At 35.8% G+C, this 24,325-nt stretch overlaps 1 protein-coding gene across 7 annotated transcripts in view; it reads right to left on the bottom strand.

Annotated features, from left to right (window-relative positions):
* The window catches only part of LOC132114823 (disabled homolog 2-interacting protein-like), a 99,812-nt gene that overhangs the window by 14,224 nt on the left and 61,263 nt on the right, over window positions 1-24,325 (bottom strand). For 3 of the 7 annotated variants that reach the window (XM_059523169.1, XM_059523167.1, XM_059523170.1), the window contains exons 4-6: window positions 8,645-8,801; window positions 7,712-7,810; window positions 6,929-7,483 (exon numbers count right to left, since the gene is read on the bottom strand). In XM_059523169.1, coding sequence (XP_059379152.1) covers window positions 6,929-7,483; window positions 7,712-7,810; window positions 8,645-8,801 — 811 coding nt within the window. Of the gene's footprint in view, window positions 1-6,928; window positions 7,484-7,711; window positions 7,811-8,644; window positions 8,802-16,814; window positions 16,958-20,761; window positions 20,930-24,325 lie in introns of those variants that run through there. The other 4 variants (XM_059523172.1, XM_059523173.1, XM_059523171.1 and 1 more) reach the window with 4 other exon arrangements.

Genomic DNA, 24,325 nt, shown 5'->3' with positions numbered 1-24,325 from the left:
TTTATGTCCCCAAACAAGTCTAAGTTTCCATATAATGATTATAAAAAACGATACAGCAGAACTGAATTGATGCAAAAAATTTCCTGCTGGTTAGTGCTGGTTTAGGATGCATATCAAAGCTATATGCCAGCAGAACATATGATCCCACCAGCATCAAAAACACAATCTGGTCATAAGCTATGTAATGTGAGAGAGATGAAGGATCAATGTAGGTGGTGCTGTGCTACTGCTGTCAGCGGAATCTCCTTAAAGGACATGGACGTGTGTGTGTGTGTGTGTGTGTGTCTACAGCTGGCTGTGATTTCTGCTGATGCCCTGGCGTTGGATCAATGATCTGCAGCAGATGTATGTCTGTGTTTTGAAAGATAGTGTCTTAGTCATTATTGCACATCTCTAAAAGCACACTTCTGAGGATTCAGTCTCCTAAGCAGGTGTGCACAACAATCTAAACAGTTGAGTGACGTGACATTCAGCCAAGTATGGTGACCCATACTCAGAATTTGTGCTCTGCATTTAACCCATCCGAAATGCACACACACAGAGCAGTGAACACACACACACACACACACACTGTGAGCACACACCCGGAGCAGTGGGCAGCCATTTATGCTGCGGCGCCCGGGGAGCAGTTGGGGGTTCGATGCCTTGCTCAAGGGCACCTAAGTCGTGGTATTGAAGGTACCACGACACATTAGGACGGTTGCGACACATTACACTTATATAAGACAAGAAAAAAGACAGGATTTTCTGTGCTGCACAAAGCTCTCTCCACCATCACCGGTGGGATCAGGTGATAAGGGCATATCTGAGCTCTTCTCTTCCCAGTCAGGCAGAGGTGCATTGTGGTTATGACACTGAGAGGATCAAATGAGACCCAGTTTCTCGAAAAGCTCTACATCTTTGGCAGGAGTCACGGCACTCGGTATTCAATTAAGACGTGAGAGCTTAACACAGTGAGCAGCACTCAGTGCCCGTTCCCTGATGAGACTTATCCATACTCTCACCACTAATCAGTCAGCACCGAGTGCAGTGCATTTTCCCCGGCAAGCCTGTCACATCCCATCATGCCTGTCTGTAGCTTAGCACCACAATCAGCACACATCTGCAAAAAGAAAACTATGGGGGTTTTATGGGAAATTAGTAGTTGCAAAGCAATAACTGAATACTAGGCAAAATATACTATGCAATGTGCACAATTTTTAAGCAAATGATACATGTGAAATAGTATGCAGCTATAAATGCTTATGGTGGTATGCAATGTTGTCACATGACCTCATTAGATTGCATGAGGGGTGCCCAGTTAACGTGTCAGAAATATGGGCATTTGTTGCCCAGTTTTGCTCAAAAATGTATTTGGCAGTCTGATCAAATAACGAGTCACAAGAGAGATGTTAAAGTTTGTGGTTAATATTACTTTCAGAAAATTTGTCACACTGCAAGTCAAGCACACTGCATTGCAGAATAGTGTACATAGTGTGATTTGTTATGTGTACTGAATATTTTGACAGATATACTAGGTCATGCTTTTTACTGTATATAAAGTTTGCATACCACTGAAAAGTTTGGCATCTGTAATATTTTTACTGTTAAAAAAATCTCTTATGCTCAACAAAGGCTACAGTTTTTTTTATCGGAACTACAGTGAAAACAATATTATTGTGAAATACTATTAGAATTGAAAGTAACAGTTTTCTATTTTAATATATTTAAAAATAACATTTTGTTTATATGATGCAAAGCTGAATTTTCAGCATCATTACTCCAGTCTTCAGAGTCACACGATCCTTCAGAAATCATTCTGATATTCTGATTTGATGCTCAAGAAACATTTCTTATCAATGGTTAAAACAGTCGTGCTGCATATTTTTGTGGAAACTTTCATGCAATTGTTTTTTTCAGGGATCTACAGTAGGGTTGTTAGCATCTTGTTTAAGCTTCGTGCATACAACAGTTTGAGGCAGGCATGATAAGCAGTGGCTTGTTATAATGGCAATGTGTAGTCTCAAGAGTCAGTTCATCCTCTGGGCGATCCACTAATGACCCGTGTCCCACAGGCCCTGCCTCCCTAGTGCACAGCCCTGCTGATAAATAATCTTTCAGACTTGCCATTACAGCTCAATTCTTTACGGACCATGATCACATGAACCCGTTTGGCCCTCAAACCAGCAGCTGAATTAATAAAAGCTGATTAGCATGAGGCCTGGCACTTGGAATTTCCCTCGGGACAAACCCTGAGAGGACACTTTGACCCTTTATGTGAGGTTAGATTCGTGAATCTCCCCCCACTGGCTCACACCCTCACACAGCACAATCAATACTTCCTGCACAAACAGACTGGATCTGTATTCATGTGTCACAAAGCTTGGATTTAAAGTGTTGTGGATAAAAAGAATTTACATAATTTAAAATATAATTATATTAAATATAAAAGACAGGAAAGATATATATATATACCAAAAGTTTGGACACACCTTCTCATTCAAAGAGTTTTCTTTATTTTCATGACTATACAAATTGTAGAGTCACACTGAAGGCATCGAGGGCTATTTGACCAAGAAGGAGAGTGATGGGGTGCTGCGCCAGATGACCTGGCCTCCACAGTCACCGGACCTGAACCCAATCGAGATGGTTTAGGGGTGAGCTGGACCACAGACAGAAGGCAAAAGGGCCAACAAGTGCTAAGCATCTCTCGGGGAACTCCTTCAAGACTGTTGGAAGACCATTTCAGGTGACTACCTCTTGAAGCTCATCAAGAGAATGCCAAGAGTGTGCAAAGCAGTAATCAAAGCCAAAGGTGGCTACTTTGAAGAACCTAGAATATGACATATTTTCAGTTTTTTCACACTTTTTTGTTATGTATATAATTCCATATATAATTCCACATGTTAATTCATAGTTTTGATGCCTTCAGTGTGAATCTACAATTTTCATAGTCATGAAAATAAAGAAAACTCTTTGAATGAGAAGGTGTGTCCAAACTTTTGGTCTTTACTATATTTAGGAGCTTTATCTAAAATTGACATATTGACATAATTATGTTTTTAAAAAATAACACATAAAAACACTTGACATTTTATATTTATTTATTGCTCACTTTTAACTTTGGATAAAGCTATCTGTATCATGAAAATGAAAAGGTATCACGTAAAGACATGACATTAAATTGATTTAAATGTCTATATTCAGTATAAAATATACCATATTGTACACGTAACATAACTACTGTATATTTTAAATTGTAAATAATACCTATATAGGAGCTTTATCTAAAATTGACAAGGGAAAATAATATATAACATATGAAAACATAATTCTAGAAATAAAATGTATGCATTTATTTAATATGCCTATTTTCATTTTTGATAAAGTTTCTCAATAGACATTATGTAAATATAAATTAATTAATATATATACAGTATATAGTACAGACACACTATACTGTGTATATTTCATACTGAATACCTACTGTATAAACAGTGCATTTATACATGTAAATAATAGGAGATTTATCTAAAATCAACAAGGGGTAATAAATATGAAAAGATAACATAAAAACACTTGATATTTTATATTTATTTATCACCCTTTGCTTTTATAGTTGATGAAGCTCCTAAATATGTATTATGTAAATACATATGTAAATTATATATTATATACAGTAAATATTCATATTATATACATTAAATATTCTGTGTGTGTGTGTGTGTGTGTGTGTGTATATATATATATATATATATTATATTGTAAAGATTCTATACTGAATACATACTGTGAGTACATACTGTATTTTACCATTTACAGTTATGGTTGTGAAAAGATGTCTGATACATTTGCAAAGCTCAAATACACAGCATTTCCAGACTACCTTACAAATTTGACGGTTGCTTATTAGATCAATAAAGGTGAATGTCATATTATGCAACTACACATTATGGATAGCTTATCATTCAGCAACTTTGGCTTTTGCAGCAATCCAATTTGAAGACAAATTTAAAACGAGATGACCCATACAGGCAGATATTATTTCAATCATGTGCAATCAGTACATACTCAGGCTAATCAGTACTCATTATTGAAATCATGCAGGCCTGCAGACAAAGACAGGAAGCTGTGGAATGCTGAGACTAAGTCAATGCACTTTATTTACAGTAACCAGGCTTCTGCTAATAAGAGACAATGCACTGGCTGACCAGCTCTGGCCTTGTATAATGAGAGACAATGCAATGGTCAGGGACCAATTAACTCCTCTGTAATGAAAAACTGTGGCCTTATTGACTTACAGTACTGCGGTAATGACAGACCAGCCACTTTGTTAACCGTCTAAAAAAATTACATAAGATGTGCTATGCAAAAATTAGTTTAAAGAGGTTGAGTCATGTGCCGTGATGGCAATATGTTGGAAAAAGTAACAGCTAAGAACTGCTGAAAAGGACAGAATCAATTTTTCATTCAACACAAAAGGCAAACAAGATCTCAAAATCTCATTCAAGCTTGTCTAAACATAAGGCTTGTATTGCTGGGTTGCACAGACTAAAAAACCCCAAAAAGCCCAGAGTGGCACTTGACAATAACATCGCATTTTCTAGCAAATTGTTGTACTAGTCCGTTATGATGCAACAATTCCTCGGATTGGTGTCAAGAGTGCAGCAGCGGAAACAACTCTCTCTAACAGCATTTGATCAATAATGACAGATGAATGACAAAGCGTCAGACAGTGCACATTTGTTTGTAATGTCATCTGATTCTAGGCTGATTTATGTTGAGTATCAGAGCCGCTTGTGCTCAAGCTAATGAGGGCAATCACAGCGCTCAGCACTCCTGTGATTAAATGAAGGGAAGCAGGCCACGTCTCTATTGTTCATCTCTATCATTAACGTATTTCACAGTAGGACATTTGATGGGTTGAGTAAGGCCTAGAACATCCTTTTTGTTTCTTACAGCAAAACTCACAACTAGGCAAATGCTTCAGTTCAGGAAAAAAACTCTTAGAAATAACTTTCACAGTCAGCTTTTTTATACTAAGACATCTCAGATGAAATTCAAAATAACTCTGAATGTAGCATGGAAACTCAAAGTAGCACAATGATTGTTGAGTGTTTTATCTTGACAATGTACAAATCGTGATGTCACTCTCTCGTTCTGTTGTCAGCAAACAGCATCGTGGGAGTCTATAATTAAACAATCTTCCTAGATATAACAAATGCAGTCAGGCAACACATTTACTTTTATAGTCAACATGAAAAGGCCTTTGCATCCCATTTTACAGTTTTTCTCAGTCACTTTGGTGCATTTCTCAAATCAGAAATGAAATTCTCAAAACTACTTGTTCAACCTCCACATCATGTAGTAATTTATACACATCATAAAACCAGTTTCTCATTCTTTTGAACAAGTTGTGATTGCTTTTGTACATTCATGCCATTGATTATGCACATTTATCTGCGGTTTCCTACATTATCAGTTGCTAATGTCATGTTGCTCACAATGTATTATATAGTTTTCTGTGCAATAGTCTTACCCCCAAAACATATCAAGTCTTTAGTTCATCGTATAACTCATTAAATGCAAAATGGTTAATCTAGTTGTCAAACTGCCAAGCACATTTTTTTTATTTGTACACATTATTATTAGAATTTTTGTAAATTTGGCATGAATTGTGCATGTAAATCTTGTGTAATGAAGAGAATGTAGATCAACCAATGATAAACCATTTCTCTGAAATAGCTCAAAGTTTCATTTCATGAATCTTCAGTTAGAAAGATATGATGTATATTTTTTCCATTTCTATATCACAATGACATTGTAAAGGTTTTGGTTTTTTTTTTTTTTCTTTCAATCAATATCCCACATACAGTAATGTGTAAATGTGTACTTTTGAAATGGATATATGGATATATACTGTAAGCATATGGCATACTGTTCAATACAGTAACTATCATCCAAAATGTTGCCATAGTTTACATCGGAACATCCCTCCAGAGTACACTGTTATATTGACAACATGACTAAGTGATTTGACTGTCTTATCCATAAACTATGACACAAGGACTTGTCATTCTGATGGCACTGACATGTTCACTGACACAGATATTTATTTTTGAGAGATGAACTAAGGATTTTGAGCAAGAGACTGGCTTTTGCAGGTAATCCATGGTGTTTTGCTAATTGTACGAGTTGTCTTGAGAAATGCACTTACTGTTTTGCAAATGTCAAGTATGATTCGAGAAATGTACCAAAGCGACTGAGAAAAAATGTAATTATGGAATGTGATGCATTTCTGGGTTGTGACGTTGGAAATTACAGCATTTTAGTGGTATGTTAAAAAAATAATAAATAAATTAAAAAAATTACTAGAATAAAGTCATAGCATTTTGAGATTATAATAAAAACAGAATTACAACATTAAAGTCAACTCAATACAAATAATGTAGTAGAAATATGAGGTTACAGTCTTAATATTTTGACAATAAAGTGTGGACGATTTAGTTAAATCTAGCATAGGATTTAGCAATAAATAACACTGAAATGACAACTGGTGGGTGACTTTAATCTCATATTACTAAGACTTTATTCTCTTATTGATACAACTTTATTCTCAAAATAGTAGAAACTTAATATCACAATATTACAATTTTAATCACACAACGCTATTCTGACTTTATTTTCAAAACGACACTAATTGCAAATAGGGTTGTATGATTTGTTGTGTGCTTTCTGTATGATTTACAATTATTTATGTATCATATTTGTTAAATGCATTGTACAATGGTAGCCTGAAACTGCTGTATTGCATTATATTCATTCACGTGATTCTAATGATGAATCATGCACAACAAGAGCAGGACCGTACATTAGAAAAGAACATGGGCTGAACTGATTTCATGTTTACTTTAATGTGGCATAGCAGCATACAATGCAATTATCTTACCTTGGCCTTGCCTGTGCTTTGCAAGATATGGACAAGTGCACAAGCCATCTCTTCCTTGTTCTTCACACTTAGCGCTGGCTCCAGAACTGAGCACATTAACATATAATTGTTAGTAATATACTCTGCAAACTCCTTGTACAGCTCCATGGGGAGAATGGTCATGCTCTGATATCGGGATTTCATGCGGACCATGGGTCCCGGACTCTTTCCTTTATTGGGATTCGGAGTGCTCACAGAATACCACTTTTCCACAAACTGCCGCCCGGTGACTGCTGCTATAGGGATATTGACAAGGCCCACGTAATTATTTTTGTCTTTCTTTTTCTTTTTGTCCGTTTCCTTGTAAAGATGCACGGTGATACTCTTAACTGAGGGTAGGTTGTTGAACTCAAAGTGCTCGCCCCAGAAAACATTGTCCATTTTGAGTTTGCAGGTAGTACGTGCATATAACGTGTCATCCAGACAAAGTTCACAGAAGTATTTTTTCTTTGCAGGCAAGTCCTTAGCTTCGATAATCCAACATTTCAGCATGTTTTCCACCCGACGGATGTTATCCTGCAGAATACAAAAAAAAAGAGAAAGCACTGCATTTTACAGCAAACTCTGCAACCTGCAGAAAGGAATTAGATAACCCCCTGTGTACTTTAAAAAGTTAAGCTGAGTTAATGCAGAGAAGTCGATCAGAAACTGTCAATATGTGAGACAGGGTATATGAAAAAGTGACATGCATAAACCTCATCTCATCTAGAATTACCCAGGATTCAGATGAATCATCCAGTTTACCTTGTTGGGATGCACAGCACGTCTCAAATTCTCCATCCATTTGTCTCTCTCTGCAGCTGACCGACATGAGAAGCATTTGCTTCCTGTTGAAGTAGTTACCTGCAGTTACAGATTACAATTATCAAATTTGCGGATGAGTGCATTAAGGGAGCTAGAAAGGACTGAAATGCAGATCAGGAGATGGTGGAAGTGAGCAAAGAGATCCACTGAATGCTACAGCACTCAATCAATGATTCATTTCCCAGGAGAGGAGAGCAATTACATTTGGAGGAAGAATAAAACTCTCAATAGCCCTATCAGACAGAATGCACTTAGATCAAACATATTTGAAGCATCACATCACAGCATGCGTTATCAGAGAGTAGAAATAAATGCATACGCCTAAAACAATTTTTTTTTAATATATCTAATATTCATCCTGAAAAGACCATCTGCTCACAGTCACACCATCCAGGTGACAACAAAAGTACTGGTCCACATTACTGGAAGCAAAGAGACAGCAAGGCCCTTCTGGTATTAAGCTCCGCATGCAGATGCCTGATTTATGTATGATACTACCTTACTGAGATTCATTCAAAAACCCTTTTTTTTAGGTGAATAACTATTCCTTTAAGGAAACCTGCATGCCTATTGCCTGATCACAGTTTACTTTGTCTGCACCCTCTGACCTTTTAATTATATAACCATCTGTTTTAAGTGAGCCTTCTCTGAAACACGTGTGAAGATCATCCAGTAACATGACCCATGGCTCCTCAATGACTATACTGCTGAACGGCTATTTTCTGCAAAGTATTTGATCTTGGCTAATGGCCTTGATGAAGTTTTAATGGGCTTTTGCTGCGTGCATTTTGAGACTTGTCGGACATTAAAAGTCCTTTTGGCAATTAATACAGGGCTGTGACTTCAACAGGGCAGTGAGGTCAGCCGACTCACCTCAAAGCAGAAATCCTGTCCCAGGATGCTGCTGTGCACAGGTTTGATGAGCACTTCCTCCTCCATACTGAGATCTAGAGCTTCTACTGCACTGCTGGGGCTGAGCAACGATTCGTGAGACCGCGATTCCTTCAGCCTCGGCATCAGATGGGATCTACTGGAGTGAAACAGGACGAGAGGAACATATGCATCAGAGTCAAACGGGCATTTATAGTTTATCAGAAGTGAGTTGCGATGCGAGCTGGAACTATTGTATGCGTTGGCATGTTGCACTGAGCACGGCATGAGCTGCTGACTTCTCACTCTCTGATTAGTCAGAGGTTCTGCGGCACTGCATACAAAAGCTGAAGCTTCCAGGCACCGGCATGACATATCTGATGAAGATCAGAGGGGTTGCGTTCTGGGAAATGATGAGGCCATGAGGCATTTTCAACAAGTTGTAATGAGGGATCAAAAAGCAGCTTTGCGTAATTGGAAGTGAGGTGTGTCTCACATAGGAAATGGTAAACAAAGTTTGTCCTCCAGGTGAATGACCTTCACTCGGATGGGACTGTTTGAACGAGACCGCCGAGGGCACGTTGAGATGGCCAGCACTGTCACAAAAATGAAAAAGGAAGTAACACGCATAGACACACACAGAGTAAAAGGTGAAAAGGAAGTGTTTACAGCAGGTGTGACTTGTCTTCTCCATGTTCCCTTTAGGAAAGAAAATGTTGCTAATTTGTTAATCGTTTCTCTTAGATAATGATAAGATTAGGAAAGAGCAAATGGAGCAAATGAAGTCTGCTGTTAGGGTTTCCTGAGAATAATGATCTCAAATAAGAGGAAAAATGAAGAACATATTTTCTCTGAATTTTAGATATCTCAAAAATGTGTCAAACTGTGCTCTAAATTGCCAAGATGTGAAAGTGTGCAATCAAAGGTTAATTTCCATATGAACTCTTTTAAATTATTTTAAAAGTTAATTCATCTGAGCTCTGCTTTCAATTTTGTAGTTTACAATATTCCTACAAATAGTCACCTTGGAATTATAAGGTTCTATCTACATTCTGAGCAATTTTGAGATATTGAGCTTTCTAGTTTTTGCACTCCATATAGGTGATATTGCAGATGAGGAACAAGTATATTTCATACATCAGTCCCAAAATGTACATTATAAAAAAAAAGATTAAAAAAACAACAACAACATCATCATCAAATAATTTAAATAAGTAAAAGAATAACTACATTTTTACACAAATGTCAGATAGAACCTTATAATAACCTGATAGGTGACCAAATGTATCATTAGTGTCATTATTTATTTATTCTACGAAATATTAGGTCACACATCTAGAGAGACAACACACATCTAGAGACTAATATTTAAAAGAAACAACAAAGAACAAAAAATTTTATATTAAAATACACTATTTGTAAAATTTGGTATATAACAAAATACAAAATAAAAAAATCTAATACTAAAAAAATGCCACTAATAAATGTAGGCATCACAACTTTTTTAATATACATTATGTAAAATGAATATTCATTCTGAGATTTAAGATAGCACTTAATAGTGTTTTTAAATTATTCAAGTGAGCGATAAATGATGGCCGACATAATATAAAATGTAAAAATAAGGATAATGAGTAGGAAAAATTACATATAAATATTTACTGATATGATGGCAAAAAAATATATAATTAAATAAAAAAATACTGCCTGATAAATAATATAGTACCAATTATAGTTTGTATTTACTAATTCATAAATCAGGATCAGGATTGTTCTTGCATGCACTTTTGAGAGGCAGGGTTTTATCTGTTGTGACACATTCATGCTGTAGGTCAGTAAAGTCATAGTATCCACAAATCTCATTCTACCAGTCCTGCAAATTACTACTGTATACAGTACAACCCAGAAAGGAGGAAAATGTGCAACCAAATTGATTTTGTATGAGTCCTTGGATAGTGAGTTGAGATGATGGAATTACACTGGCACACTGCTGCTAACAGAAATTAAAGCTGGCAGATCAAATTACCAATTATGAAATTGTGAAACATAAATCTCCTTTGGAAAGTCTCAAGAAAGTTACAGGGCCATTTAGCTATCCTGGTCCATGGCAGTCAAAATGGGATATACTGTAAAGAACACAAAAAAATACAGATATTTTTCTGAAATTCCACAAGCTTCAAGAGAATGTACAGGGCACCAGTCAAGGGCTATAAAAAACACCTCTCAGTCAAATCTCATGGGAAGATGGCCATATTACCCCCCTGATGTCCAGCATGCGGCTGTTCATCTGTTCATTTTTCCTGACATGAAATAGATAAAGTCAAGCCAGCGCTTTGCAGGTCCCGTGTGTATAAATGATTGATGAATGACTCACTGTGGACTGTGGGCTGATATTAAACTCATGTAACATCCCTCTAGTGACTCTGTCAGTGGTGTCAGCGAATCCACAATGACCTGAGGCGAACATCATTTTGTTCCAGCCATTGACCAAAATGACAAGGAAACTTGCTTTATGCATTTCGAGAATGACCGATAAGTGCAACAGGGACAGAAAAAGATGTATAAAGATGCTTTATAATATTTTGTACACAAAATTCTATGAATTACATAACTAATATCACTCCACATTCTTTACTGCTCACTGATATTACCATATTTAAATGACTTTTCGAGGTTTGGGGAAATTGATTGTAGATTTTTATCATTATATAAGGATATATAAGGAGAATTCATATCACCCGTTAGAGATCACACAAATTCATTATGTTTTGTATTTGTACAACATTTAAAAGCTTTTGTATTTCTATATGTTGCAAGTTCAAGCAATGCTCAAGCATGGTCCAGTTCAAAAAGCAGTATAAAGATATTATATTTAGAAGGTATAATAACGAAAAAGAAGGGATTTGACGAAGTTATCTCTGATTATTTTTACTATTAAAAATATTATGTTTTCTTTATATTTAGTGTTAGCATATGGGAATAAACGTGTAAATATATGTAGTAATTTATTGTCATTGTTCTGTAAGAACAGATCATGAGTTTCTTCCCGTAAATAATGTTAAGAATTAAGAAATTTGATGGTTATCAATATTCAGTGTAATAGGTGTCGGATTAAATAATCTTATGATTCTTCAAACTCCTTTTCAGACATGTTTAAGTTAATATTGTTTTTTTTTCTGCGTTGTTTTATTTATATTTTTTATTAGACGTGTATATGTGTGTATACTGTATATGTTTGTATATGTGTTTATACATATATTTGTAAGTGCATACATATACATACATTCTCTATTTTATACAGAGAGAGAGAGAAAGAAAGAGATAAACATATACTCAATTTAAAAATCATTACATGTGCAATTTGTAAACAATTGCTTAGCATTTTCTACATTTAAACTTTAATTAGCAGAGGAGATAATGGATTGCTAAATGTTGCAAACTCCAAAACTGCATCATCTACACAAGCAGCAGCACAACTCAATGCATGCACTTATGTTAACCGCAAAGCCACATCTCTGAACAAGAAGGCAGAACATTTAAATGCTATCCAAATATTCTTTCTGGAATAATAAGCACTGAAAATCATCTATTAGCAGACAAAAACATTATTAAATAATGCAAAGGTCAAGAAGACATCTAAATGGGCACAAACTTGTTCTATTTGTGCATGCATGGGCTCCTCTGTTCAGAGAAGGCTGGTAATGACTCATGGGAAATGTGAGACTGTCGAGGTGAGATTTGAGTTAGGAAAAATATAATTTTTCACATTAAAAAAAGAAGTGTATAATGACAAACAATCTCTTTTCATCTTGTTTTTTTTTTGTTGTACTTATTTTAAGAAACAATTACATTCATATCAAGTACATACAAGCAGGGCCGTGCAGGACCTTAGGAGGGGCAGGTGCTCAAAGTATAAAAGGGGCACATGGAACAAGACTTTAAATAGCGCTGTTCAAAATATCAATAGAGCAATATATTGTGATGCATTCCTTGCTGATTCGCGTATCGATATGGATGATTATGTATTGATATGGCAGCAAATGCTGTGATGAAGTTTTGAAAAAGAAACCGATTAGAAAAGACAATTTTAAGTTTAAAAGTAAAAAAAAATATATTTTCTTTCCACCTAATAATAACTCTGGGATTAGAAACTGAAATGTCTTAAATTGTCCCAACCTGATGGCTTTTTCTTCTCTGTTCTACAGAATAATTAAGAACAGCTGTTATAGTAAAAACTATAGAAAACACTTGTGCCTCTACATTTCCCTCTTTTTCTTCCTCTATCTCCATCTCCTCATCTGATCTATTACTTTCCACTCTCTTTTCATCTAGGAACAAGGCACAATTTACTATTTCAGCATTAATCTATTATTTTAACCATCACTACTACCGGTACTCTTGCACCTTATTAATATGTCCACCTTAAATATTGATACAAAACATTAAAGAACTGATACACTGGAATATAGTGATTAATATTATTATTACTGTTGTAGTTGTTGTTGTCTAAAATTGAACACCTTTGCAATGTAAACAAATGACAGGCTACAAGTGTTATTCATCTCCTCCACACTGCACTTTGATGGGAGGTCAGGTATATTATTCATTTTATATTGACATATTTCTACATTTACTTCCACAGAGATATTATTGAGTTTATAGGCTAAAGTGGTCTTGCTGTTGTAAACACTGTTGCTATTGTAGAAAAAAAAATATTTGTGTCACATTTAAAATATAATTATATTTTAATTCATTTCTGAATTGTTTTTATTTTCATAATGATAATTCAAAGAATGTGAAAATCTGAATAAGCCTTACCAGTGTTGTGATAATTATTTTTAAGGCACTCTATGTGTTAAAAAAAATATATACTGTAATATAATAATAGTTTAGTCAAATAACATAAAAAGACCAGACCCCTCGATCAGAGGGGAATCATGCAGTCATGATTTTTGAGGGGGCACATTTTTTGGAGGGGGGGGGGTAGCTATAAGTCATGTTACGAAAGCACTGTATAACTGATATAGGCTTATGTTTTATTTATCTATTTTTCCTTTTTATTCAAAACAATTCCAAACATGCTTAATATATCAGGAAATATCTCGATTTTCAAGCGTGTAAATAAACACGTTTTGCACCTTTATAGACTGTTATTTGATCAATAAATGGAAAAGTAGTGTAATCTATTAACTACACATAGAAACCCCGACTTTTTACTTAAGTGCCATATCATGCCATAAAATATTTTTAATACAAATGAATTTGCAATATTGCAAATATTGTAAGTTACTTATTTTAACACTTTCATTTTACAGAGAGTAAAGAACAAGAACTGTCTCTGGCTCAGCGCCAGCCAGCGAACGCAGATTTGAATTTAGCTGATGCTGTGCACTGAACTATCTAATCACACCGCTGTGATTGTATAAAATATATAAAAAAAATATTACTCGGTTTGGAAGCTGCATTTAAAATCCACTTGGCTCAGAGATCTGAGGGAGCACGTGCTCCCTCACTTTGAATGGGCATGACGCCTATGCCCTCGATGCCTGTGAAACTTTTCTCCCTCAAACAGCACGCTAACGTTACTTCTACACTACAGGCTACACACAGCAATATAAACAACATATCTGCATGTTCTCACATCACATAGTTCTTGTAAAATAATAATAAGTAAATAAACATCAAAATCACTTCGCTGAGAATGAAACACCTCTTTCCAGCTAGTTGAAAACATCCTCTGGCAATTAAAAAATGCGCGTGTGGCGTGACAAATCGTCCCGGTCGGATGAGGTCCTCGTCGTCAGGTTAAAGGTCATCATGTGGGTCATTTTATTTACGGCTAAATTATTATTCAAGAATTTTACTAATATTTAGATTGGGCATGGGCAGGCATTCACAAAAGGGTATGTTATGAAAAAAAATTTTTTTGAGGAAATTTTGCTATGACAAAAGGGCACTTTGGGCACAAAAGGGCAAAGGCACTTTGCCCTTTTGGGCACCCAACGCCCCCCCTCTGCACGTGCCTGCATACAAATGTAAACCAGAAAAAAGTTAATAATAATAAAACCAACATTATAAAGTAAAAAACAAATAAATAATTCTTAATAGAATCTCAGTTTTGGACCCTGTTGAGTGTGGAACTGTTTTTTAGAATTGCAATATGCCCTTTTATAAATAAAAATGCTTTGTCAATCTTCCTATCTACATCATGATCAATATGACAATAACCACTAGGGTATTCAGCAGAGGTGGAAAGTAACGAATTACATTTACTCGCGTTACTGTAATTGAGTAGCTTTTTTGTGTACTAATACTTTTTAAAGTAATTTTTTAAATCTGTAATTTTACTTTTACTTAAGTATATTTTGTTTAAAGTATTGTACTTCGCTACATTTTAAAACACATTAATTACTGAGTAAAAAAAAAAAAAAATCGCTCCCTGGAAACTACGGCAGTAAATAATGGGCAGGAGGGCAAACTGGCGCTAAAATCACAATAAAGATGCAGACGGTCAAAACAGGCGTTCGTGGTGCAGACACCGCTGAAAACGAAACCCTGTCATATTCTGAAGTTTAACTTGAAGGAAATGAAGTGAACCCCTGGCCATATGTATGCTCTATTATGCAGTGTAAGCTGTACTTGCCTAGGAAGACCAAACTAGCAGCTTATAAAATCTCGACGAGACATCCACTCTTCGCAAGAATGTAGAGGTAAGCTAAATAATTGCATCGTTGCATTGGTGGTTAAAATGAAGCTTTGACATGTTAGCAAGAGGTTTTACACAAATTAGCCAAAAAGACAGTGGTTAGGAGTGTGCTATATATATCGTCTGTGATAATATCATAATTTTTGTTTTAATGATGTGCGCGCGCATTTATAGTGCGTTCTTTCACTGTGTGATTCAGTCTCCTAAAATGCATTCAGAATGATCACAAAATTGAAGATATAGGGGCAGAAAATTCACATATTTATATAATTTCATATATTAAATCAAATTCACACAAAGAAGGCCGTCTTTTCCTCCAAAAATCATCATGAATATATACATACATATATACATATATAACAGTTCAGTAAACAAGTTAATTAAGAGACTTACGTTTTGGACACCATATTGCCTTTTTAGCTCTATTTCTACAACAGAAAATAATTCCAAACACAGCCACCAAAGCACAGTTTTGCGTCTCTGAGCAACGTGACAGTGTTTCGTTTCTGAATGAATCAACAGTTTAAATGATTCGGTTCAATCGCAATGACTCACTTATTAACAATGACTTGCTGACACATACTGGCCATTTTAATTTCACATTTAAAGTATCTTTTAATTTTTTTAAATAATTAATTTCTTATCATTTCAAATGAGTATTCAACATTTTATGTCTTGTATATCAAAATATTATTCATGCATTTGTAACTGCAGGTTAAATGCATTCTTGTCCTGCACTAAACAGTGTAATACATCTAAATGCCACTTCCAATGAATCTTCTGCATTTCCTCTGCATTAAAAGATGAGTTTGTTGATACTGATTTGCCTGGTAACAGCCCAAATGTTTTATTATTCTAAATAACTGATTACTTTAATTAAAAACAACTAGTTTGAGATTAATAGACCTATCCCAGTGGTGTCAAACTCAGTTCCTGGAGGGCCATAGCCCTGCAGAGTTTAGTTCTAACCCTGCTCCAGCACACATGTCATGTAGTTTTCAAATAAACCTAAATGATTAGATTAGCTGGATCAGGTGTGTCTAATTAGGGTTAAATCTGTGCAGGACTGTGGCCCTCCAGGAACTGAGTTTGACACCCTTGGCCTGTCCCATTTTTGACTCCCTCCCACTGTTAAAATGTAACTAAGTAATTTTTACTCTGAGTAAATTTTAAATGAGTTACTTTTTACTTTTACTTGAGTTGATTTTTAGACTGGTACTTTTACTTGTACTTAAGTAAAATTTCATTAATGTAATGGTACTTTTACTTGAGTAGAATATTTTTGTACTCTTTCCACCTCTGGTATTCAGACATCAAAGATCCATTCTGTGTGGCTACTACAAAAAAAAAAAATTAAAAAAAAAATTAAAACTCCATTGAGGGTTACTAAAAAACAGTCAAACACGCAGTTTATCTGCAGCCATCAAGATGAGAAAAACAGAAAGAAGCAACATTTCCCAAACTTACTTTTTACAATTCTGATTCAACATGATCCCAGTGCAAAACAAAACAAGTCCAGAGGTTTCAAGATGAGTGAGCCAGTGCAGTGATTATCAGTGATTTTCCTGAAAGATATCAGACACCAGGGCTGGGAAACCGTGTTCACTGTACAGCACTCTGCCTAAAACATTTAGAGCGAGGGAGTGTCTTAGTCTTCAAGTGCCCTAGGGAACAATCTGTTGCATCTTGAACACACCCAAATCCATTTTCAAGGATTTCTATAAAAAAAAAAAAAAAAATGCTGCTCTTGTTTTCAGAGCAGGGATTTAAGGATTGTCGCTGCAGTTCTTGTTGGGTTTGGAATGTTATGCTTTAAAAAGATGATTTTACAAACAAAAAAACATACAGATTTTTTTGCTACAGTTTTTTTGCTACATAATTAAAGGTCAAATAAATCCTCAGCAACCAGCAATTAATAGTCTATGTATCACTTCACTACAAAGCCTTAAAAATAATGATGACACTAAATAGGCAATTAATAAAAAAACACTTCTACATTACGGCAAGGAAATCGGTTTCTTTTTAAGTATGTCTTCATGAGCCAATAATAAGCGAGGAAAGATAGACAGCAGCAGATTGTGGACTCCGCAGACCTCGCATGCTGTAATTAAATTCATGTTGAAGAGTGCAGCCTGCCGTCTGGTCTAAGTTTGCGTCCTATATCTGTGGTTGACTCCGCCTCCAATGGTTCCCACACTCCCCGACAGGAAGCAGTCCTCCCTCGAGATCTCTGCTCCAAATAGGAAATGACTGCCAAGGAAACCAGCAATACAAGCAAGATTTTTAAAGAGAATGACAATGGCTCAGTGAACCTGGCATACCATGCTGTTTAATGGAAATTCAAACTTGGATTGGAGTGCAACTGGGAAATACATACAGTAAAACTACAGTAATGTTTTACAAGGGGGTAAAATGTTCTGCATTTTTGAATGAAATTAATCATTTTATTGATCAAAAGTGACAGCAAAGAGACAGACATTGCTACACAAAAAAGTTCTATTTTAAATATATGCTGTTCTTTTGAACTTTCTATTCATCAAATAATTAATAATAATAATAATAATAATAAATGTTTCATGAGCAGCAAATCAGAATATAAGAATGATTTCTGAAGGATCATGTGACACTGAAGACTGGAGTAATGATTCATCTTATTCATAGGAATAAATTATAATTTAAAATATATCAAAACAGAATAAAAAAGTAATTTTAAATTATATATATATATATATAATAAAAATTTTTAATATTACAGTATTTTTTATCAAAAATGTGTTGTGAACATGTGGTGGTGTGTGTGTGTGTGTGTGTGTGTGTATGTGTGTTTGCACTGTATATAGGCTGTATATATATTGTATATACTGTAGGCTGAGATTATAAACAAGCTATATTTAAGAGAATCTCATAAGCCAAGATTTCAAAAGCTAAAATTGTATTTTAATTATCTGCTTATAAGTACTAAAGCCATTTTTACTCACACATAAATATGATTTTTGCTATATTCTTGGAGTAAAACACAAGAAAAAGTGTAAATTCTATCCGTTTATCCCTTAAGGGCAATATGAATATACAAGATACGCATGAACTAGATCAGTCAGCTCATGTAACACATCCCACTAAACCTTGCGTTTTATAATAAAAAAAAAAAACATTTAGGAGCTCAGTGAACAATGTAATTATTCAGCATCCCATAATACCCTGGTACACAGCTTATTACTGCATTTCAACAGCTGTGTTTGACTCCACAGATGAAGTTACATAATCTCAGCACTACCGATGGGGTCACTCCTAAAACCCACAAGCCTGTTTTCAAAGAAGATTATTTGGGAGATTCTTGGGGCATGGAAAACAAATGAGAAACCAGGAGAAAAAAAAAATCTAAATTAATGTTATGCATGTACATTTTGTGACAATATAGAGTTTCCAATGCACATTCCTATATCAGTACCTGTAACAACATTAAATAAGACAACAAACTGTTGATGTTTACTGTGCATTAACTAACGAGGTTATAACATGGCATAACATGGTATGAAATTGACAATTTCTAAGGACTGACAGCCAATCTGACCAACCCCCAACCAGCAAGACTTTTGAACTGCCAGAAATGACAGAAGCTTTAAAATGGTTAAGCAGAGAGAGGCAATTAAAATGGAACAATATTTCTGCACTTTGGAGAATTTTAATCTGCTAAGTGACAAGGTTTTTGCAATCATCATGAATTTTGAGGGCCCTTAAAAAACCTTCACACAACTAGAGATAATGGCTTAGATTGGCTTGGAGAGAATATGTCAGATGCAAAAAATTTGTCAAAAAATTGTTAAAAAAAGTCCCAAACCTTGCTCCTAACTGAGCAATAAACAGATACCTACTATTAATAATAATATTCCTTTTATAAAATAATATTAATTTTGTCCTCATCATAGCCCATTTACACTGCACCTGCCTGGTAGAAAAAAAAAAGACCTTGTGAAGGCATGCTTTTCTGGTTTTCGAAGTGAATATTCTGGTTGTAAAAATGTGAGTTAGAAAATATTGTCAAAAATATATCTATCTATACACACACACCTCAAGCAGCTGACTCTTTAACTAAATGAGGGAAACTAGTAAAATAGCAATAAAATATCATCCCAAAGCCTAGGTCAATGGTCAGTTGTACAGTTTGGTGGTCAATATACAAAAATATCCGACTGCAGAATGCCTCAACTGACAGAATCAAATATTCCAAGTTGTGATAAATACTATGCATACCATATATATTGTTTTGATGTGTTTGAACTGTCCACAAATCTTTTATTTGTGAATCTTTTTCCCTTAAAAAATATTTTAAACTTATTTGTGAACATACAGGCAAACAGTTTCTTAAAATTAAAATTGTATGTCAATTTTCTATCAACATTGAAACTGATTTCCTCTAATGAACAAAAAAATCATACTTGACTATTTATTGTTTATGTCTTGTACGATTAAGATTTATATGTTATGTGTTCAGAAGCATGTCGAATGACAACAGCACGTTCATGATGTAAATTAATTAATGTTGTTTGGCAATAAATGTTTAGATTAATCAAGGCAGTAACAAAGCAAAATACTCATTATTTAGAATAAATACCACACATTCATAACATATTCTCAGTCTTCATTATGCAGCTTCTCAAGCAAATATTTAGCTCTTTCTTGTGCTAGAGAACACACTAATGCACTAAATTATTATTTTTTTTATGTTTTACACTATAAAAAATATGGGTCTTTTAAGAACTGTTGACTAAAAGGTTCTTTGGGAAACCAAAACTTGTTCTTTGGAACCTTTCTTTTTAAGAGTGACTTACAAACCGCACAAAACCTCATTTTCTCATATCAAGCTCTTCAAACACAGTTTATCAGATCCGCCCATTCACATAGAGATTGCTGGGATGTCAAACAGAACGTGTCACCATCACCCAGTAACAGGGTGGAATAATGGATCTCATAATATCAATTCCCAACCTGACAGAGCCATTAAATGAAAAAAACGTTAACAAAAGCACTCATGAAGACATCTACTGTCCACCTGACCGCAGGGCACGGCGTGTGTTCCTCACCCAGTGTGTGTTTATGTACATCTGCTCCCACACAAAGGACAGAAGATAAAGATAATGCAGAGTTAAAAGCCCTGATCCGTTCATAGGAACTGAACACCTCAGTTACCGGCCACAATCCCTGCTGACAGCAGCAGCATGCTGTTTACCATCGATTAATGCCCCGATAATGTTGACAAAGGCAGGGGGAGTGCTGTGACTCGTCCCTCACCTCTCCCTTGTAATGAGATGCCATTCAAGCACAATGCAGCGCTCCCATAACATACTCCATCCACTGAGATCTGGATCTACAGCGCGCCTGTCAGAACCACAGGGATTCCAGGCCAAAATACTCACCAGACATGCTGTCAAGATCCCCGGTCCCCTGGTGATGAAGACGTGGATGAGGAAGGCAGCTCACAGCTCCATTTTGCTACCTCTGCTGCGGCTCGGAGCCACTGGGAACAGTGCACACAAGCTCACACACACAATCCCATGGCCCCGCCTCTCTCTCCTCACGCTCCGGCCTCCTTGTTTAAACTGTCACACTCTCATAGAGGAGCTGCTTTAAACCCCCCCCCACTCATATTTAAAGTGGGCCAAGGACTGTGGGCTGCGCCGATCCAGTCTCTCTCTCTCTCTCTCTCTCTCTCTCTCTTTCGTTGTGCTGGCTGGACTGCTGCTGTGTGCAACGGAAGTAGGCTGAACAGTGTGAGCTAGCTCTGCCCCCTTTCCTCTGTGAGCATGTGTGTGTGGCCTTTGTCCTGTGGCTTTTGTGATGTACTGGCCTCTTCCCTGCACTGGGAAAATCTACACCCAAAAGTAAAGACAATATCTCCCAGCATGCATGTTTGCTGGAGGTAAATGGCTGTTTGGAAGCGTGGGTGGATGTATTTACACTCAGTAAACTTTGACCTGAGTAGTGTAGGTTTAAAAGCAATTACAGCATGCTTGGCTATTACACTATTGCTCATACTTGAGGTTAGGGCACAGGTTTTTTGGTCCGCAAACCATTTGTTAGAATTCAAAACTGTGGTGACCCCACACCCACATCTAACCACCTAACAGATTGGATATCATAAACAAAGTATGCACATTTTTATTACATTATTATATAACATTATTATATTTATATATTTCATGATTGAGTCGGTTTCATTATAACCACTTGCACTTCACTATAACTCTTGCTCATGCACCATGAACTCAGTTTTTTCTAAGCTGTTGCACCATGTTAAAGGGGTAGTCGTGGCATTTGGGGAAGTCGTGGCCTAGTGGTTAGAGAGTTTGACTCCTACCACTAGGGTTTTGAGTTCAAGTCTCGGGCCGGCAATACCACGACTTAGGTGCCTTTGAGCAAGGCACTGAAACCCCAACTGCTCCCCGGGTCGCCGCAGCATAAATGGCTGCCCACTGCTCCACATGTGTGTTCATGGTGTGTGTGTGTTCACTGCTGTGTGTGCACTTTGGATGGGTTAAATGTGTCACCATACTTGGCTGTATGTCACGTCACTTAAAAATGCCTTTGGAGGCAATACACCCCAAATGAATAAGGCAAAATAATAAAACTATTTACAATGTTACACTAAGGCCTGGTTTTACATACAGGGCTTAGGGTTAAAACAGGATTAGGCCATAATTCAATTAGGACATTTAAGTAGCTTTTATAAATGTGCCTTAGAAAGAAAAACTACTGATGTGCATTTTGAGACAAATCAGTGACACTGACAGATTTTAAGATCAGTCAGTGCAAGTTTCTTTCAGTTAAAACAGTTCAGAGATGTGTTTTAGTCTGGGACTATGCTTAAGCCTTGTCTTTGAAAGCGGGGGTATGAATTGCAAACTTTTTATATAAATTTGCACTCATTTGCATATGTTTCTAGAACAGAAATCTGAACAATATATAATTGATATGAGTCTTTGATATGAGTTTTTAAAGGGGGGATTTTGGTTAAGTCTTTTTTTTTTTTTTACATCCTTTAAAGACATGTATTGTACATGAAAACTGCAGACAAACAGACAAAGTGAAATAAACAACCAAAGGTATATTTTAGACATTTCTTTCCTTTCTCTCTGAGAGTTTAGCATGGTAATATACATGGCAATATTAATGTGTTTGGTCTTGGCGGAACAGAACTGATGTAGCAGAGCAGACCAAGTACCAAGACTTGCTTCTACCAATAGATCCACAGACATGCTGCTGTGAACATGTAAGAAATACTGCTGTTGCACTGATAACGTATGAAATAACCCATATACTGTATATAACATACATAAATCACCCCATAGCAGATTTATAGGTGGAGCTGAGTAAGGTGGGGGGTTTCTGAAATGCACTGCAACTGCTACAGCATACACTAGCCAAGTATTTTTCATGACAGAAATTTGCATTAACCACCACAAACACCCTAGCAAACACATAAAAAACTCACATCAGCAACAACATAAAAATGCTCTGCCAAACACCCATAACTTCCTAGCATCATGGTGGTAAGAGCAAGTGCAAGCATGGCAATTAGGGCTGGGATAAATGATTATTTTTTAAACGATTAATCTAGCGATTATTATTTCGATGCATCGATTAATCTAACGATTAATTTTTCAGACCGATTCGATTTCGATTATCTCCCCATTAATTGACTACTAACAATTTATACATGTTGATTTACATATCTGAATGAAAAAAACATGAATTCCTTAACATTGCAATATATGTTTATTGCTCTTAAAATTACAAAATAAAAGACTGACTAAGAATGCATTACTTTGCACTTGTATAGAGACAGCATTCAATAAAACCTTGAAGCCTTGAAAACACATAGCTTACTGAAACAAGCTTACTGAACACATAGGGCCTAGCTTACTGAAAAAAAGTTCTTCTTTCAGATGAAAATAACAACAACTTGATGTCTAGCATTCAATAAAAAAGTTCACCCAAAATACTTGTTTAGAGCAATTGAAAGAATACAGTAACCAATGTAAACTTTAGGGCTTTAAGATAATACAGAGATTGCTTTTCCAAAAAAAATAAAAATTAACAGTGGGAGCCAGCAGCCTGTCATGTAGAAAAAAAAATCTCTGAATGCTCCACGTGAAACTTTGGCGTACGTACCAACGAGCAAGAAGCGCTCGTGTTGTTTGAAGACTGTGAGTGCGCGCGCACAGCCGGGGCTCTCTCTCGTACGCGCCCTGTCAGCATGTGGTGGTTTAAATAACCATAAAACAATCAATTATGAGATCGTTTCATCAGGCTCAGTGCTCAACCCACACAAATGTTGTGATTAATACTCTCTATTAAGAAAATGTAGTTTAAGCCATAATATGATGAACCACAAGAAGAGGAAGAGACCATGGCCTACAGCACATCGCTTAAAACTATTCCTGTGATTAACTTACAATGGTTGATTGAATTTAGCAATATACATATGATAAAGTCTGAAAATTGACAGTGAAAATTGCATGTATGTGTACGTGGATATATACAGAATACCTGCACACACACACACACACACACACACACACACACACACACACACACACACATATGATAATATAACAATTAATAATTCTTAATTTAATTTAATAAGAAATATGCTAAATTATTTCATTTTATAATAGCAGTCTCAGGCTTTTGGAGCCCATTGTATATTTGTAAAATACATACAGTAAGGTATGTACAACTTACATAAAACACAAAGCAAAAGCAAAGAAACAAAAACATTAAAGGGTGCTTTTATGGGTAAAAACAGTACATTTAAACAGTTTACAATATCACATCTCACTGTCTGTGCTGTAAATCTGTGCTTTGCATAACATGGCATCTGGCTTTTAATATATTTCTCATGGAGATACAGAAAAACAGGCCTATTTTATCATTCTCTATTGACTCCAGTGCTGACTACTGTAACATCTGAATGTCTA

Source organism: Carassius carassius, chromosome 34 (assembly GCF_963082965.1).
Source record: "Carassius carassius chromosome 34, fCarCar2.1, whole genome shotgun sequence".
Lineage (NCBI taxonomy): Eukaryota > Metazoa > Chordata > Actinopteri > Cypriniformes > Cyprinidae > Carassius > Carassius carassius.
The sequence above is the reverse complement of the archived record's forward strand: the minus strand, read 5'-3'. Positions and strand labels throughout refer to the sequence as shown.